Source organism: Neltuma alba, unplaced genomic scaffold (genome assembly GCF_004799145.2).
Source record: "Neltuma alba isolate B1F8T4 unplaced genomic scaffold, ASM479914v2 tig00002286_pilon, whole genome shotgun sequence".
NCBI lineage: Eukaryota > Viridiplantae > Streptophyta > Magnoliopsida > Fabales > Fabaceae > Neltuma > Neltuma alba.
The window spans coordinates 37385-58076 of NW_021632808.1; the positions used below are offsets into that span (position 1 = coordinate 37385).

At 30.3% G+C, this 20692-nt stretch overlaps 2 protein-coding genes across 2 annotated transcripts; both read right to left on the minus strand.

The window, feature by feature from the left end:
- Positions 1-104: 104 nt before the first annotated feature.
- On the minus strand, positions 105-3031 carry LOC114721319 (iron-sulfur assembly protein IscA, chloroplastic). Its single transcript, XM_028907144.1, has 3 exons — positions 2779-3031; positions 1556-1774; positions 105-486 (listed from the first exon to the last, which is right to left on the minus strand). Exons 1-3 carry the CDS (start codon positions 2936-2938, stop codon positions 344-346), a joined length of 522 nt encoding a protein of 173 aa, XP_028762977.1. The 5' UTR covers positions 2939-3031; the 3' UTR covers positions 105-343.
- Positions 3032-4190: 1159 nt separating this feature from the next.
- On the minus strand, positions 4191-8476 carry LOC114721352 (ras-related protein Rab7-like). Its single transcript, XM_028907173.1, has 7 exons — positions 8298-8476; positions 8150-8176; positions 7888-7987; positions 7662-7808; positions 5959-6039; positions 4873-5018; positions 4191-4396 (listed from the first exon to the last, which is right to left on the minus strand). Exons 1-7 carry the CDS (start codon positions 8363-8365, stop codon positions 4333-4335), a joined length of 633 nt encoding a protein of 210 aa, XP_028763006.1. The 5' UTR covers positions 8366-8476; the 3' UTR covers positions 4191-4332.
- Between the last annotated feature and the right edge of the window lie 12216 nt (positions 8477-20692).

Here is a 20692-nt window from a genome sequence, read left to right on the forward strand (position 1 = left end):
GCTTCTTTATGCAAGAAGTTAATAGAAATATTCCGACCCCCATGCCAAAGCTTCCTAGAGAGCCTTGACAAGGATCATTTGCACTTTCCTGCCCTGTAACTTGGTTTGAACAAGCTTGTCAAATCTTTCTCTATCGAAATTTGAAAGTCACAAATCCTTCAACAAGAGGGGTCACAAAACCAAGAGTAAACAGCAGACCCATATAAGCATGAAAATAACAGACATATTCAGAAATTTCTTCTTGACAATTCATCCAAATGATATTCCATCTATTAGAAATTTTATTATACAATCTAAGTATAGTTAAACCAATCACTATCGTCTAATGTCTGTGCATGTAATTTTACATTTCTGCAGCAAAAGATTTGCCACATCCACAGGTTTGTGTAGCATTAGGATTCTTAAAAGAGAAGCCTCCCCCAATCAGAGCATCGCTGTAATCCAATTGCATACCATACAAAAAGAGTAGGCTCTTGGGATCACATACTGCAAAACCACATGAAGAAAAGTTGAGGAACATTTACATAAATAAGTACTGCCTCATGCAATATATAAACTAATAAAATCAAACCCTATAGTAAGACATGCAAATCCCACAATATAGTTTCCTTTGTAATTTGAATGGATAATCATACGAGCAGTGAATTCAAAGAGTCACCGGTCACTACGGCTATAGTATATCCTGAATCTCCAGTTTCGTTTCACCAAAATATCTTCAATCACAGGCAAAAGAATATTATTCATCAATAAATTTCTTGTAACATTGTGTGTGTGTGCGCGTTGCAGACCCAATGGAGGGTACAAATTCAGTGAATTCAATACCAAGTAACCCTTCCTTTATTCATCACAAGCAGTAAGCCTAATCAATGGAAGTAATGCAAGAGCAGTTTCAACCATCACAATTCTAGTTCGATCACAACTACTAAAAAATTCAGCAAAGAAAGCTTAAACAAAAGATCATGTAGAAGAAGAAGCTTTTACTGCATTCTCAGATTTAGAAGTCAATTCATAAAATGAACGATGAACCAGCTTCAAGCAAGCAGTGACAGCGAATAAACTAGCATTTCCTATATTACTTTTCCTAGTTATACCTGAATTTGGGAGGGAAAAACAGTCAGCCACACCATTTCACACTTTCAAACTTAGCTCTTAGGTAAAACACGAATTGGAAACTAGAAATTGCAGGCAAATTAGGTTTTAAAAGTGACTTTACAGTATACGAAATAAGTATGTGAAAAGAGTTTTGTCTTCACTTGCATAAAAGCACTTTTTTAAAATACTTTTTGGACAAACCAAGCACCCCCGAAGTCAAAATTATCATTGTGAAAATATGTCTTTAATGGATTATTAATCAGGAAGAAAAAGGTAAATTCTTACGCTACTTGAAACCTGAATCCTCGAAGATTAGTTAATTTCTCGGAGTAAATGTTTCATTCCAAATGTAGACGCACTGACACTCCAAAAGAAGCAATCCCATAACAAACCATATGCCAATGCCATCCCACTCTGCCTTAGGGATTAAAAATGTCAAATAAACTACAAGAACAAGTCGTACCAATTACGAAACCATTGTATTCAATAATGGAGTCATCTGCTCTTGTGTTAGCCCCGTCTTCAAAATCCATTGTGTATGACATGCCAGAGCAACCACCCTGTTTAACACCAATCCTTAAGCATAAATCTTGGCTGCGCTCAGACCTCATCTTGTTCAAGTGCTTCAGTGCATTATCCGTCAGAGAAATTGCAGGTGCCAACCCTTCTGGTGTTGGTGCAGCTGTTAGATTTAGGGAGAAAAGACTGTTATTAGTCTAAAGGTCAGGTGGAAATAAATGAATGACAAATGTTATTCTGAAACTATTGAATTCAACTCCAAAAATATGCACACAAAAACTAAGAAAACTAGCCGTGTCTATAAGATATTCCAACTTTTGGCAAGTAAACCGAACAACAAGAAAACCAAATTGCCTTGATAAGGCAAGCGCCGTATTAAAGTGAAAATGAAGAGGGAAAGGGTCAATATTGACAATGTGTCTCAAGGCCTACTGAATGGTTTAATACGTTGTCCACTTCCATCCTATCTCCCTCCACTCCTTCCAATACACCATTAACATATCAAATCTTTGAATCACTGCGTCATTTTGATCAAATCCTTGACCTTATAATGACCGCTGGACTTCCATTTGAAATTAGAAATTGTGTTAAAAAAAGAGTTATTCCCAACAAGTCGCCTGCTAGGAAATCAAGAAATAAATGCGTAAAGGTTCTCATTCCTCTATCTAATATTAACATAGCTCCAATAAATTCGGAGGAATTGAGCAAACTCTAGGTTTTTGCTATTACATTGAAAATATATTGCAACACTTTCCACAATGAAAGAAAGTAAGAAACCCTTCAAATGGGAGAAAGAGAATCCGTTAACCAAAACTTTTGGGGGGGGGGGGGAAACGAAACGAAACATCTAAACAGCATATGAACATGTAAGAAGCCAACGAGAGAAAAACTGAATTTTTGAGTTTAGCTATCCCTAAAAAGACTAAGCATATGAAATTCCAAACATAACAATGACACAGGATTAATTGCTCAACAGAGAATAACATGGACTAATTGACAAAACATCAATAGCCAGGTTATGTTCATGATTCGCAAGGTCAAACGGAAGACGTATCAACTGAACTCCATAAAAGTAAGCACCACGAAAATCATATTATATAAAAATCAGGGATTAAAATATCGAGTAATACAGAATATACCGAAAGGGGAAATGAAAATGAAAAATACCTGGAACTTGAACTGATCGAATCGAAAAGGATTTCCGATGATGGAGATTTGGTCGTGAAAATCGAAAAGAGACTGAATTTGGAGGAACAGATATCGGAGCCAAGTCCTTGGGGACACCAAGAACCTGGGGAGAGTACGAAGAAATTGCAGAGAACGCCATTGAAGGGGACCGAAGCAAGTTTCCGTGCCTCGCTGGAAATGACGAGCTATGTGGTGTTGCGACCTTGAAGTTGGCCCCAAAAAAAACCCAAAAACAAAAAGTCTAAACGTGAGATTTTTATGTGAAATTAATTATCGGCCGCTAAAATGCAAAGAACATCATACCTGTGGTCAGATCACAAGCTAATCGAACGATGGAGATAGATCCATCTGTATCATTATTTTTTTAATCAGTTCTATCATTTTCTTTTGTTCTTAATTTTTTGTCTTCATTAAATGTTTGTTCATCCACAGCTCTCTGAGACCCTGAACATGACTTTGAATCCGTTTGGAATAATTTAAAAATAATCTTTTAATCGTAATTTATAAAATACAAGATAAGCATGTGAGAAGAGTTATATCTCGACTTACGTAAAACATGTCTATAACTTATCTCAATCGTAATAGCAAATATGACTTTTATCTTTTTCATCTTAAATATAATTTTAGTAATAGTAATTCAACTTGATTCAATTTAAATATGATCATTTACGTTTTGGATCATTTGAGAATAATGTTTATGATGTCTGAGAAATCCATGCCTATTCAACATTCTACATGATAAATGCCGCTTATAATGATAAGGGACAATGACCAACAAAACCCTAAAAATTGCGAAATCCCAATTCAAACATTTAATACTTAAAAATTTTAAGAAATGAAGTAGTTCCTGATCTGATATTTTGTAAATATAGTTAAATGACTAAAACGCTCTTATTTCAAAAAGTTTATTAATAAGTTGTGAACTGGTAATGATAAGTGTTAAATAGCAAATGACAAAAATATACTGATAATAACAAATTATTTATTAATAAGTTATGAAGTGATAATGACAAATATTGAATAACAAATAATAAAAAATATACTGGTAATGATAAATCTGAAATAAGGGTATTTTGGTCATTAAACTACATTTATAAAATACTACCATATCAGTCACCATTTTTTTTCCCAAGGTTTTGAAGTGTTAGGTGCCTAAATTGGGACATCGTAATTTTCAGTTTCTTTTTTGTCTTTTTCTCTAATGATTATGGTTATTGACTTATTTCAAGATAAATTGGGTATTAAGCTAAAATTATTTGAAAAACACTAACCACGTCCTTAATTTTTTTTTTTTTAAGAATAAGATTATGAGTTCAATTTCTAATAGATAGATGCGTGAATTTTTTTCATTGACGGAGTGATGAAAAAGGATAAAATTAAACAAGAATGTATTTTAAAAATAAATGTAATCTCATTAAAACTGCGAAAAATTACTGTTACTAATTTACTCGACATCCAATGAACATTAAAGAAAATAAAAGAAATCGTGTGGATTTAGATTCATCCATCAGTAATTTGAGGTGGCATCCAACATTAGCAGGCACAAGAGCTACGTTGTTCTGGTTCTGAAACAGATTCGGAGAATCCCGGAAAATATCTGCAATTACATGAACATGATTAAAGCAGGAACTAAGAAAAAATAAAGGAAAAATTGCTATAAAAATCTCAAGAAAAAATATAATTATAAAAAAATCCCAATAATAAATTGACAGCTTCATTTCTTACCATGAAGCTTATCACTCATTTATCATGAGATTTTTTAATAATTATATTCATTTCTTAAAATCATACACTGATATTTCCAAAAATAAGCTCAAAAATCAACAAGAAAGATAATACAAAGTATTTATTTTAATCCTAAATATAAAACTTATTTTATAATATAAGTCTTAAGTTTAAGAGGGTGTTTGGCAACCCTCAAAAGTGCCGCAAAACGAGACAAACTCATTCACATGTTTATTTCGTAAACTGTAAAAACACCTTTGAAATCATAATTTGGTTTCTATCCAAACACCCTCTAAGACAAGAAGAGTATGATATAACCACGAGTTGGAGATTGACTGAGATTCTTACATGTCTTCTTGGTGTTCATTTTCGAGTGCAATTTTAGCAACGCATAAGAATGCGTCTTCAACATTGTAGTTCTCCTTGGCAGACGTTTTGAGGTGCGGTATGTTTCCCCTGCTCTCACACCATTCCTTAACCTTTTCCTCGCAAACCTGCATCATATATATATACACCCAAGTCTTCATTTTTCACGTGCATGAATAAGAACTAAAGTTACTCCCTCTAGTCTTAAAAAATGTAGGAGTTTAATAATAATGGGTTTATTTTGATATTAGATGTAGCATTTCAATTACCTCTAAAAAATATTTAAAAATTGATTAAATTATTTATTAAAAATGTGTGTTGGTTTTCTTAAAATGTCATATTTATTCATTAGTGTTAGAACTACCCATCATTAGAAACTTTTTCTTTTCACGTGTAATCAATATGAATAATTTAATAAATATATTACTCTTTCAATCCTTAATATAAGACCTAATTATTAAATTAATTTTGATTCTAAATATAAGACCTATTTTTCATATTTATTAATTTTTCTTAAAGTACCCCTAGGTATATTCGCTCAACTATAACCAAGTAGAAGAGAGACGGAGAATATTAAGAAAAATGATTATGATATTTTAAAAAAAGCATACTATATTTCTTATAATTAACTAACTTACCTAACTTCCTTAATCTAATCAAATTAATTAAATAAGTTTTATATTAAGGATCAGAAGAGTATAAATTTGGAAGGCCAAAAATGTTAAAATCCTTATATTTATGATCAAAGTAAATTTTTTTTATTAATTGCACATGTTAAAGAGTTTTTTTTTTTATTAAAGGAGTAGTTTCCCATCCAAATGATTAAAATAGATACTCTCCTTTATAAAAACAAACATACAATTTTATATAAATGATTGGCGTAACTGTTTTTCTTAATTAATTTCTACAAATTGGTTATTTAAATAACTATTGTATAAATCTCTCTATTTCAATAGCGTAGTGTTGAAGGTAATGGCCAGTAACACGTAGCGCACTCATACCATGCTGTTAGAACAAAACTAAAATCATTGATTAGATTCAGAAAAGTTAGTTAATGTCGTTTCATACCGTTAGATTCTGGCCGATAGCGAGGTCAATTTTGTTTCCGAGTAATACAAAGGGAAATGCTGCGGGGTTGTCCAGATCTGCCTGAGATCAAAATGAAAAACACAAAATGAGCTTTATTTCATTAAAACCTGGTGAAAAAACTGAAAATAAATGAGTCAATAACAGGGAGATTTTTAGGTGATTTTAATATTTCAAACTCACTTACTTTCCACGTCATTTTATTATACTAATTTCAGTCCTTAATATAAGAACTAAAAATTAGTTAACTAATTTGAATAGATTAAAAAAATTAGTTAAATTAGTTATTTGTATATCATTACTAATCAAGTGTATTGGCTAGAACTACCATTATTACAAGGATTATCTTAAAAAAATAGATAAATATAAAAAAATGAATTGAGATTTTATATTTAAGACGAAATAAAAATCAAATAAGTTTTTTATACATCTTAACAACTCAAGGAATTTTTCAAGGAAAGATCCTAAATTTTTCTGTAATTTTAAAAGAAACAGTTATGAAACTATTTTACCATATCCAATGTTAAAAAAGGCAGTATTCATTGTTACTCCGTTGTTTTCATCCAATATATATATACTGATTTTATTATTTATAATTTTAGAATATACATGCATGAATGCTGGTAAAAAAAAAAAAAGAATATACATGCATGAAGCAAGTGTATCCATATTTCTTGCCTTTTTTCTTTTTTTTTAATTTTTCATCCTTTCTTTAGCCCACCGATTCTCTTAGAACATTTGATGAGTTTATGGTCTTAACCATTGAACCAGCCTAGTTCTCTAATCAATTAAAAAAAAACTGCTTCTTTGAACATAAATCTGAAAAGAAAAAAAAAATGTTTCTTGCTCTGCTTGACTAATTTGAATTGAAAAAAAATTTAACTAAATTAGTTATTTGTCAAAAATATATGTTTAATTTTCTAAAATACTTTCTTAAATTATTTGTATTAAAATTACCTCTCATACAAACTCTCTTAACATATATATAATCAATAGAGATAATTTAGAAAAAAAAAAGATAAATATAAAAGACAAAATAAACTAATACTTTATAGTTATGAATTATGATTAAACTCGAACTCCCGACTAATTTTTATATTAGTAATTGGAAGCAAGATATCCTAAAGTATATACTACCTCTAGTCCTAAATATAAAAGCTAGTTGATTAATTTAAGTAGATTAAAAAAACACGTTAAGTTAGTTATTTATAATAAATAGGTATTATCTTTTTAAAAAATCCTTACTAATCAAGTTTGCTAGTTAGAGCTATCATTATTAGAAGAACCTATATTAAAAAAAATAAATAAATATGAGACAAATTGGATTAAAGTATTATATTTAATATCAAAACAAAAGTCAAATAAAGTCTTATATTAAGGACCGGAGATAATATATCCAACCTCATCTCAAGCATGACCCCAAGGGCAGATACAGTGAATTATCATCTCTCTCTATCTCTTTGTGGATTTTTTTTTTTTGGCATTGGGTTAAACTAATACGACAAAGAAAAGTGAATTCAAAAAATAATGGAAGAAAAGTAGCTATCATAATAAATAGAGCCTTCCATATACATGGTTTGGCCATTCATATCATCTAGAGATTTTTAATCCAATGGTCATAAATTCACTAAACATAAACAGAGACAGTAACTCCAGAGAGAGAAATCCGGATTGATGCCACAAACCTGTCTAGAGAACTCGTCATGCCACGTGTTGAGTGTCTCGAAGGTTCTAGGCACATTCACATCATACACCAGAACACAGCAATCTGCTCCTCTGTAAAATGCAGTCCCCAAACTCTGAAACTTTTCCTGCCCTGCCGTGTCCCAAATCTGCAGTCACAACATGAATTTTGCCCAGAAAATCACTTCAACCTTTTCCTTAACAAACACAAAGAAATCAATCACTCACCTGCAAAGTTACCGTTCTGTCATCAACTTGTAGTTCCTTTGTAACAAAATCAGCCCCTATCGTGGATTTGTAATGCTCACTGTACTTCTTATACACGTATCTGAATTTGTAGTAAGTTATGAATTTGATAGCTATTGAGAGAAAAGCAAGAATCAATCAAGTTAATGGGGATTTATATATAATGCTGAGTCTACAGAGAAATCAGAGAAGTAACAAGAATTCAAATTTCATTGTTTGATGTGGAAAAAAAAAAAATGGATACTGATTCATCAGAGACGTCTTTCCCACCCTGCAAAATCAAACAGGACAAGAAACAGAGGAATTAAAAACTTACATTTAGTTCGGATCATCCGATGATAAGTGATCTGATGAGTTCTGAGAGTAGAAAGTTATAGATTTAAGAGACATACCCACAATCACCGAGGAGGATGACCTTAAGCAAGGTTCTTTTTCTTCTGCTCTGTGAAGTAGAGTCCATGATGAAGAAGCAGAACCAGTCTGGTTTGTTTGTTTGTTTGTTGCTGTGTTAGTTGAAACAGAGTAAAGAAGATGACGAGGTTATGATCATGTTCTTCGAGGTTGTTCTTGATCTTTCTTGCTGTTGATTAGATCGATCTCCTCTCTTTTGGGGGTCATTGACCTTTTTATGGGTATTGGAATGATGAAGATGCTGGGAATTTGAGAATCATGCGAGCCGATTGCCAACCTGACCAGCGTTCTAATGCCAGCTAAGCTTTGTTATTTTCGGGATAATTTTATCAAAGGGCCACTAATGTAAATTTGTTTCGATTCAACTCTAAAAAAATTCTGGAGTTTCATTATGTTTTGATAATGAATTTACTTCCGATACTAATTATAAAAGCCAGTTGACTAATTTGAAGAAATTAACGAAGTAAGTTGAGTTAATTATTTGTCCTGAATAGGTATTGTCTTTCCTAAAATATCCTTACTAATCAAGTGTATTAACTACAACTATAATTATTAGAAGGATTATCTTGAAAAAATTGAGTAAATATAAGAGACAAAGTAGGTTATGGTCTTATATTTAGAATCAAAATAAAAGTCAAACAGGTTCTTATATTAAAGACCGGAGGTAGTAACTAATAATTTGAGAGTTGTTATTAGTTCTATGTAACACATATTTCACATATGAGTATTTATTAATTTTTTTAAATTAATCTTATTAATATTCTCTCAATAATAATCAAGTATGAGAGAAAAAGAGAAAATTAAAAAAATCATTAGTATATTTTAAAAAAATATCATATTAAGTTTTATATTAAAAATCGAAGAAATAATATCAAAATCTGTAAGTATGCAAATGAAAGTTTAGAACTGTCGGTTTGCATAATCAAACATTTTATTATACAAAAAATTTATGCCTGTTTATTTACAAATATAGATGCACATTTTAATAACCAATCATAGTAGAATTAATAAGTTTTCTCTTAAAAAGAAGCACTTCGGTTGTTTACCATTAAAACATAATTTCACTTTGGTTCTTTTGGCATTGCAATAAAACTTCAGCACCTTTTGAAGCGACATAGAAATAAAATCACATCTATGGTTCTTTAATAAAATTATTCCATTTATTTTTGAAAAAATTGGGAACAAATCCCTTGTTGAAAATTTAATTGGCAAATGAGATCTAAGGATATTGTATAATTTAACTTCTATTGTGTCCAATTTATCTTTTCTTGTGTATAATGATCTTTTTTTATACGATGTGCAACTCAATTTTTTTTTGTATAAATGAAATTCTCTTATATACAAGTTATCTTCTTATGTGCGAACTAATTCCTTATATCTAAATAATATTCTATACAAATTATCTTCTCTTTATGCAAATTACTTTTTTTTGTGTGTAATTAAGCTTTCCTTGTATAATATACTAAGTCCTATTTACTAACTAAATTTTGAACAAGCATTTATCCTCAGTTTTCCCTTTATTTTTTATGCAATAAGCAAAAAGTTGAAAAAAAAAAAGAAAAAGAAAATTAAGTCAGTCGTTGTCTAAGTATCCGATGGCCCCTCGGCCAACTTGGACTCCGCCAGACATTCGTGCTTGTCTCTTATTGCTGGATCTGAATCTGTTCGGCCACAAACGGAACAAAATAAAATTTTAAAAAAATATTAATAATAAAAACAATATAAAGGCCACATTGTTTCAGTGTGGATGGGTGGTGAAATATTTTCAATCATTTTTTCAGGTGTAATCTAATCTTCTAACATTTTTTAAAGGAAAATTTTGACTTTTAATTTAATAATTTCGGTCTGCCTGCCCATTTTCGATAGTTGATGTTACTTTTTTTTTTTGGGCTGATTAGTTGATGTTACTTAACAATAACCTTATTTGTGGGCAAAAAAAAAAAAAACAATAACCTTATCTCTCTATATATTTTTATATACTCTTCTGGTTCTAATTGTGAAGTTGGTTTTAGTTCTAAATATAAGACATATTTCTTATATCTATCAATTTTTCTCAAATAACCCATATTGATACTCTATCAACTATAATCAAGCATGAGAAAGAGGAGGATATAATGAAGATGATTAAGGTATTTTAGAAAAAACATATCATATTTATTATAGTTAACTAACTTATCTAACTTTCTTAATATAATCAAATCAGTTAAATAAGACTTATATTAAAAACCAGAAGAGTATAAGAGGAGGGGGCTCACTTGGATAATTATTGGTATTCACACAAATAATGACTATGTGATCCGTTATATTAACCATCATTTCTTGCAAATTCTGAATTTCTAAGATGTTGATTGGACTGGACTTTGGAATAGTCGAGTGATGCGTAGTTTTAGTTCATTTCTTTCTTTCTTTTTCCTCCCTCACAATAGTTTAAGGTAAAATATTTTTTTTAGACACAAAGAATTGTGTTCAATATATTGTTAGGTGTTAAATATAAATACTTCTTTTAATAAAAATTTAAACTTTAATTTGCCACGTTATAAATAAGTAATCCTATGACGGAACCCAACCTCATTGGTGTAAAATGCTTCTCATTGTTTTTGAAGTTTGTATCTCGAATCTGTAACTGGACTATAAGTTAAAGATTCTAAGCACCTTGTTTATAGATTACTCCCCTGATTCTAAATAAAATATCTCTTTTATAGTGTAATTTATACTACCAAATATTTAGGACCGAAGGAGTATAATATTGAAACTTTTCATGAAAACTAAATTTAGAAAGAAAAAATATCCCACATTCCTATCATGAACAATTATTGATCTAAAAGGATTTGACACTTTGCCCCATACGAAAGCATCCAATGTTTTTCCTTTGAATTAAATATGATCAACTTACCCTAGTATAGATTGATATTATTTATAACAATTTTGTATTATTTTTGTTAAGATATAAACTTTATTTGCATTAAAAAATGATAAAATTAATTAAAAAATAATTAATAATTAATATTAACTTTAACCAGTGAAGAATGAACAACTGAGATTAAGGGGTCACTTTAGCATATAGAAACAAGCGTTTCCCAGCAAATCTGTCATGCCTTTAGCTTACGTTCTCCTTATCACTTCATTATATATTTTCAACAACCTTTTCATGTTTAGCTTAAATACATTTTTTTAAAATTTTTTTAAACAAACTGAAAATAAATTTCAAAGGATAGCACTCAGTACTTTCCGTAAGGAAAATCCGAAGAAGCAGCTGAATTGTGCCTCAATCAAGTTCTCTCAAATTCTGACCGAAAATAAATTTAGAGGATCCTTTTGTCAGTTTTTGACTTGGGACCAGGCATTTGGCCGTTCGAATAGGTTAGGCAAATTAGGCGTGGGGCCTATTATTATCATAGCCGTCGCCGCCGTCTGGTGCACAGATTAACATAAGAATTAATTAAAAATTTAATTTGATCTTAGCCATAAATTTCAATCTTTAATATTTATTTATTTTGTTTAAATAATTTTAATAATGATTACTTATATTAAAAATTTTTATTTAAAATTATTTTTACTACACATGATTAATAAGAACTTCTTGATATACTAAATTTTTTTCCTCATAAATGCCTACTTAGGAAATCAAAGTATCAAAATAATCCTAATATTTGCCACGTCAGTCCTTTTTTTTTGCAATAAACTTTTTAACACTGTTAGTCTTTATGTAATACTATCTCTGGTCCTTAATATAAAGTTTTGTTTGATTTTTATTTTGATCATAAATATAAGACGTCAATCCACTGTGTCTCCCATATTTATGCATTTTTTTCTAAGGCAGTCCTTCTAACAATGATACTTATAACCAATATACTTGATTAGTAAGGATATTTTAGGAAAGACAATACTTATTTATTATAAATAACTAACTTAACTTATTTTTTTAATCTCTTTAAATTAGTCAACTAGTTTTTATAATTAGGATCAGAGGTAGTATTTTTTTAGTATGGCTAAAGCATAGATATCCTCCTATTGGGGGCAATCATATTTAAAATACTGTTGGGTATTAAATATGAACACATCTTTTAGTAAAAATTTGAACTTTGATTAGTTCCGTTGTGAGGGGTTAATTTTTTTTATTAGACCCAATCTCGTCGGCATAGAGGCAATAGTTTTGAATACGGACTTAATGACAGAACCTAAAAGGATCCAATAAAGAAGGGAAGAAAAAAAGTTCAGTGACCTAATCCAAAACTAGGTGGAACAAAGTCTTTTGGGACTAATTGGGCCCAAAGATGGGCTTTAGTCTGTCGCCAGGCTGATAATGGGCTCTTGGCCTTTTATTTGATCCCAGATGTCGCTAACGCTGCTGATAAATACGGGCATGTCTCTTACCAAAAAAACAAAAGACACGTGCGTGTCTCATGTCTTCTTCAGTATTTGTTGTATAAATTAAAAAAATTTAAAAAAATAATGAAAAAGAAAGAATGCTCATAAATTATTCTTTAAAAATAAAATAGACATTATACTAGTATATCCTACATTTTATACATTGAAATTTGAAATTTTTTTGGGTATAAAATGTTTGTGGGGAAATATCTGCACAACGCGAAAGGCTTAAATTCTCTCTTGTGATTTGTGAAACCACACTGTGTTTGAATTAGCTTTTTAAAAATAATTTCATTGAGTTTGAAATAAGTATGTGAGAATAATTCTCTCTCGATAAAAACTTTTTTTAATTGGTTCAGTGAAAGATCAAAATAATATTCTCTTGACTCATGAATATATGAATTGATTGATGAACTTGGTTTAATCATAAATATAAGATATTAATTAATTTTGTTTCCGAGATTTCTAATTTTTCAACCATTCCTATTAATTATGCATATTAAATGATATTTTTTATCAATTAGTATTTTCTAATACAAATGATTTTTTTTAGCCATCTCTAATACAAATGATTGAATCTATGTTTTAATAACTTGAATGACATAAGTCACAGTCAGAGATATTTTAATCCCGGTAAATGAGTCATACGGAGCTTCTAATCTAATTAGGCCCGGTTTGGTAGAGCGATAAAAATTCTCTATAAGCACGTTTTTATATAAACTGAAATAAAACTTTTTTTATATATTTATTTTGTATTCCGTAAATAACTATTAAAAATCAGCTTATAAGCTACTTATAAGCTGTTCCAAATTAGACCTTAGTCTTGACACATAAAGATCCACCAGATGGGTTTAGTAATATATGGAATTTGGAAAAAAAAAATTCATGATTTATAAATAGTGTAACTTATTATAAATAATATATTAATAAATATAAGATACGTTTGTTTTGCCAAATATGTAAGACATTTGAAGAATGAATATCATTGTTTATATTCATAATTAATGTAAATAGGTATTAATTTTATTCTATTTCATGTATTTATAAAAAAAATGTCGGATACCTAATGATATTGGAAATTAATTCATAGTAAATAATACTGCCTCTGGTCCTTTTATTAAATAAATAATTTGTGAATATTAATAAAATTAGTTAAGTTAATTATTTATAATAAATAGATATTATTGACTCTAAATATCCTAATTAATCATGTGCATTAGAATAGAAGTCCTTAAAAATGCATAATTATCATGCAGACCACTTTAAAAAAATAAATAAATAAAAAATTAGGTTTTATATTTAAAATTAAATTAAATTTCTAATCAATGTTTATATTTAATGCGGGAGGTATTATTAAGTATTCTATTGAAGAAAAGTGGTAAAGCAGATTCCCATCCAAAGATCAAACAGGGGAAAAAAGCAAGGAAAAAAAAACCGGACCGGACCGGCCGGTTCAACCGGAAAACCGGTGAACCGGTCTGCAGTCCGGTCCGGTTTTAATATTAGACCGGTGGTCCATTGAACCGGTGAAAAACCGGTTTAACCGGAAAAAAACCGGTATTAAACCGGGTGAATCCGGTTCAGTGGGTTACCCGGTTGTATTTTTTTTTTCACTTGTCAGCTATCTTAAACGGCACCGTTTTATTAAAAAAAAAAAACCGCCTCTTCTCTCTTCCGGTTTTCCTGTCAAGTTCCCTCATTTCCCTTCCCTCCCCTCTCGCTCGCGCAGCACCAAGTAATGAAAACAGAGCGTAGCGGTAGCAGCAAGTACATTTCCATAGTGAAAACAAAGCGTAGCAACAAGTAGTGAGAGTGAAAATTTAGCTGAGAGCCATCTTTTTTAGTTCGAAAAGTAAGATTTTGTGGAGAGAGATTCAATGGTTTATAGGTGCACTCAATGAGAGATTTGAACGAGGAAAGAAATCCGGTAAACTGAAAGAAAGTTAGAGAGAGAGAGAGAGAGAAGAAGAGGAAGAAAGGTCGAAACTTCTTGGGCCTGTGCTTTTTTTATGCGCTGATATATGATATTGGAGGGAGAAGTAGTGGGAGGGGAATTCGGCGCTCTTTCGCTTTTTTCACCTACTGCCAAAATCTTCTTTATTGAGATTTCAAAGCCAATGAAGTCAAAAACAGGGGACATAAATTCCAGGGAATTTGAAGTCGATTTTCACAATCTTTTTTATTGTGGTTTCAGCTTTCATTGGTAATCGTTTGGTTACAAAAAATATTGACTAATAATCAATATGATATTTTTAATATTATGAATTAAATTATATTATTTTAATATGACCGGTTTGACCCCGGTCCGACCACGGTCTGACCAGTAACCCTTAACCCACTGCCTTGACCGGTTTAATTTCCGGTCCGGTTTTTTGTTCCTTGGAAAAAAGAGAAAAGACAAGAAAGTTACAGTAATGTCTATTTCCAGGAAGAGGGAGTGATTCATTCCTGCACTCAATTTAGAATTTTAGATAAGGGGCGGCCAATCCGCCACGCACTTTAACTCGACATATTTAAATACTCATCAATCTTTATTAATATAAAATCTATTTAACTAATTTGATTAGATTAAATAAGTTAGTCCATTATAAAAAATATGACATGTTTTTTTTTAAATATCATAATTATCTTTCTTAATATCTTTCCTCAATTACTTACTTGATTATGGTTGAGAGAGTATCCATAGGGATAATTTATAAAAATTAATAAATATAAGAAATAGGTTTTATATTTAAGACCAAAATTAACTTAACAATTAGTTTCTATATTAAGGACTGGAGGAGTAATATATTTGTTGCATTTTGTACAAAATTTGAAATGAAGTACATTATACAACTTGATATAAATTTTATATTTTATGTAACCATATACTATCTTCAATTCTTAATATAAAAGCTAATTTGACTTTAAATTTGATTTTAAATATAAGAATCAAGTTCACTTTGCCTAGTATTTTATAGTAGTTGCACATATTAAATTTTTCATCAAATAATAGTTTTAGCTAATAATAATTGTGAAAGATATTTTATAAAAAATAATACATATTTATTACAAATTAATAACTTAATTATTTTTTTAATTTACTTAAATCAGCCAATCAACGTTCATATAAAACTGGAGGTAATATAATGTAATCCGACGGGAAGACGAATGCTTAGAATGAAACTACCTTTTCTCGTTAAAAAAAAGAAAGCTAGGTCAGATTCATTTATTTTCCTTTTCAAGTCTGAGTAAATCTAAATTTGAGCTGTTATCCTGTAATTTCTTATGCATGTATATGCCTTAACACTCTTATTGTTAAAAAAAAAAATGAAGTTAGTACATTTAAGCTGGTAAAAAAATAAAAAAGAAGTTAGAAAATTTGTTAAAAGGAAATCAACAGATTAACAGTTAATAAATTGAAGAAAAAGATAGGGGCGATTAAACGTGGGGATTTGGCCATCGTGCAAATTCCAACCAGCAGCCTATATTGCCCAACTTGTTGGTTTCTCATTTGATTTATCCCATTGTGGTTTGTTTTCCAATAAATAATTGTTCATATATTTTAGAGATTTTATGCGAGTAATTTATTGTGTAAAAATGTTATAAAACGTAGAAAGTATATTGCGTTCACTGTATTAAAAACTGGACCAGACAGAACTGATTGGATCGGAAACCGGTGAACCGATCACCTGGTTGGTACAATTAGACCATGTGAATAGGAAAAATTTGACCTGAGATGACCTTGACCACCCCTGGAGCAAACCGATTAAGTCAATCAGTTTAGAGAGTTAACCCAGTTGTATTTTTCTTTAAAAGAAAACTATTTTGATGAAATTTTTTTTTAAGGCAGTTCATAATTATTGTTTAGTGATTGAAGGATTGTAGGAAGGAATATTTTATTATCATATATCTATTTTGATATTTTGCTAAGATGAATACTTAGTGATTTTAATTTTAGTAGTATAATATTATATTTCAATTTGTTGAAAGAATTGTATTGAAGGTTAGAAAGAAATTGTTAGTATATGATTATTTTATTAGTGATTCATATTACTGAACTAACATTTAGTCCTTAGATGATATGATATAAAAATTTAAATTATTTTTTATTTCTTATCGGTTTGATTCTCGAGTTAACTCTGATTTAACCCACTGACCATTCACTCACTGTCTCAACCAGTCTAATTTTCACTACCTTTGATTGTGTTTGGTTACAATAATAAAAATAATTTATTATTATTTAGTGGGTTTCATATTCTATAACATCTCTGTACATCTCCATTCATCAAAATAATTTGTTATTTTACGGCAAAAAAAATAATTTGTTATTTATTTAGTTTTTAAATTTTATTGTCTCGTCTGATTATTTTCAGAAGCTGAAATAAGTTTTTTAAAATAATAAAAATATTTTTTTTGAAATTCTGATTATTTAAAAAGTTAAAATAAATTTGATAAAATTTTTAAAAAATAATTTTTGCAAAAAATCAGTAATTTTGTTACAAAAAACTTAAAGAAGTGGTCTAGAAGTGATATTATATATATATATATATATATGATTGTATCTGACTTTTAAATAATTTAAATTATCAGAATTTAAATTTCTACATTATATATATTAAATATATCTTTATATATTGTGGGACAATGTTGCAGATAGACAGACACATAGGTTTTTTTTTTTTTTAAGAAAGTCAGACTTCAGAACGTAACTTTTCATGTATACAAGTCTAAACAAACTTAAATTTCTACGGGAACAAATTTTGTATCTATTTATATCTGCTTTCTATTTTAAAATTTCATGACTAGTGGTGTTGTGGTGATGCAGCCAGCAGTTGACGGGTGTTTTCTTTTTAATTACAACAATGATTAATTAAAATTCGGAAAAGTTGATCTGCTTTCATATTGTCGGACACTGTACCCTTTATTTAGGTAACATTCGTTTTCTAATGCTTCCTTTAGTTCAAAATCTACGCACTAAATTTTTTAAGGGGTTTGGTTTTCTTTTTCTAAGCATCACTTTGGATTTATTTAATCTTTTAATATATTTTTATTTTTATTTCTAATTTATCATATATATCTCCTCTTTTTTCCACTTATTTTCTATTCCGTTTATCTTCTCCATAATTAATTATGTTTTAAAAAAATAAATTGTATTATTTTATATATTTATTATCTTTAACTAATTTTGTAAATCATCTAAATCAGTTATTTGATATTTATATTTTGTACCGGTGGAAGTATTTATCAAAAGAAAAAACCTTCGTTTCCTAGTAATAATACAAAGGGACATTGCAGGCTCGTTCTCATCTGCCTGGGATCAAATACCAATATGGGAAAACGATACAATGAGCCTGATTTCATGTCAACGTTACCCGTAAAATGCAGTCACTTTTGCTGCAGGGACAAACTAGGACCTGTTTGGTTCAATTTTATTACACACAAGCGATGGTAATTGGGATTGAATTACCAAAATACGGATGTTTGGTTGTTTTTTAGTGTGATAGTAAAGATTACATTACCATTCACTGCATTGTATTACAGCTTAACATAGATGTGTAGTTGAACCAAACTGGCTCTTAGGATTTTTTTTTTTTTTGTATGTAGGAAATGGAGGGTAGGGGAGGGAAGAAAAATTTTAATGAGTTTGATTTAGAAAATTAAATAAGTAGGTTTAAAAGTTTTTAATTAAATTTTATTTCTCTTTTATCTTACATCTTATGTTTATCAAAATTTCAAAATTCTATTTTTCAAATTTTTAAAATCAAATTCATTAAAAAATTTCCTCTCTTTCCCTCCTCTCTAATTCCCTCATACGAAAAATTGAAAATAAATGAAAAGCAAATGAGGAAATAACAGAGACATTTCTGGGAACAAATTAAAGTTTAGGCGCAAATTCCAATCAGCATCATGTTATTGTGAACTTAACATATATGATTTTAGATCATCGTGATTTTTATAAATGATATTGACCAAAAACGATATTGGTTAATCCTCATTTCAGTTTAGATACTTTTTCTAATAATGACTCTGGAAATTTTAATTATATTTAAATTTTATCTATTGAGATTACTTTTACATAGGAAAAGGTTACGGATTTTTATAAGGGAAAATGACATTGAGGTCCCATGGAGAACAAAATACATCAAATAGGTCCCCTGAAATCTGATAATTTTTTTGAAGTCCCAAAGGGACTTAGATGCAATTTTCAGAATCCACTAATTACTGTTTTGCCTTGCCCCTGCCATCAGAAAAAAAAAGACAGGAGAATGAACTTTGAGTATTTCCTGCACAGAAGCTTGAGGGAGAAGACATTGGGAAAGAGAGAAGGAGCCATTTATGATGAAAAATCTTCTTCATTACCATTATTGAACTCCAAAGTGCTTCCATGTGAATCTTCACAAATCTTGAGGTGTGAAACTTTCTTTTCTCTCCTCTCCTACCTTTCTTGACAGATTCTAGATTTGTTTGGGAATGAGAAATCAAAAAATCGTTTTTACCTTTGATATTTCAAAGTTTTTGTTTTTGGTTTAGGATTCAGAAGTTAATGAATGGAAAGGCTGTGTTTTTGTTTGGTGTGTGTTGTGATTTAAGTTGGGTGTGTAGAATGATAATGGGTGCTCTGTTTTTGGGTTGTTTTTGGGTTGTTTTCCTCTGTTCTGACGTTACTTTAGTGGCAAAGGAAGAAAAAGATGAAGGTTAGTGAGGGTAGAAACCCTTAGCACGAAATGAGATTGTGTTGTCAATCAGGTCGCGATTGTTGTCAATGTGTGCCGCCACACTTGTCAATGTAGCTCCTTAAATTGTCAATGACAGTTGCGTGCTGGTTGATACAGGTTTAAGTTACTGATGGTATTTCAAAGCTTTTGTTTTTGGTTTAGGATTCAGAAGTTAATGAATGGAAAAGCTGTGTTTTTGGTTGGTGTGTGTTGTGATTTAAGTTGGGTGTGTAGAATGATAATGGGTGCTCTGTTTTGGATTGTTTTTGGGTGGTTTTCCTCTGTTCTGACGTTACTTTAGTGGCAAAGGAAGAAAAAGATGAAGGTTAGTGATGGTAGAAACCCTTAGCACGAAATGGGATTGTGTTTCAATCAGGCCGCGATTGTTGTCAATGTGTGCTGCTACACTTGTCAATGTAGCTCCTTAAGTTGTCAATGACAGTTGCGTGCTTCTTGATGCAGGTTTAAGTTACTGATGGCAAGTACGTCTGGAAAACATCTATTTTGCTTTGTTCACATAGGGAGAAAGTTTATAAATGATGAAGAAGATGATATGAGATATGTGGGAGGAAGTGTAAGAACAACCAATGTAAAGGAGGGCACAAGTTATGAAGAATTGAAGGAAATTATATCATCAATTGCTGGAAAAAAAAAAGCAACTCATTTCTTCTGAAATTCTCAGTTGTGTGAAGAGAATTTTTTGTAAATGAATATACACCAATAATTAGTTTTGTAACTATATGCAACCCTTATGTTTTTTTTTGGATGGATTGTGAAATAAGTGTAGTTTTATGTATATGAAGGTACAAATAAAAGTTGGCTATGAATTGACATATTAGATTCTGCTATCATTTCAGTTGTCATTACCTGTACCCTGTATTGTCATTAGACCTGTTATGACTTGTCAATAGAGCACTGTGACTTGTCAATTAATTTGCTGATATAAGTTGTCAACAATATGAATTCAAGTTATTTAACCTGTTTTAGTATCATATGATATTTTCAATTACTTTATCATATTATATTTTGGTTATATTGTCATATATAATCATTATTAATAAAGTGTCAATGGTGACACTATGACTTATCAATAGTCGCACTGTAACTTGTCAATAGTGGCACTATGACTTATCAATAGTGGCACACTGACTTGTCAATGGTAGCACTGTGACTTGTTGTTCGCCGAATAACTTCTTAAAACGGTTGGGTGCCGCGGCGAATATGATTAGGAGCCGCAGCGCCTTGAACAAAATGACAGCTACTTGGGACAGATGGGGGAGCTACGACGGATATGTCAAACGCCGTGGTGA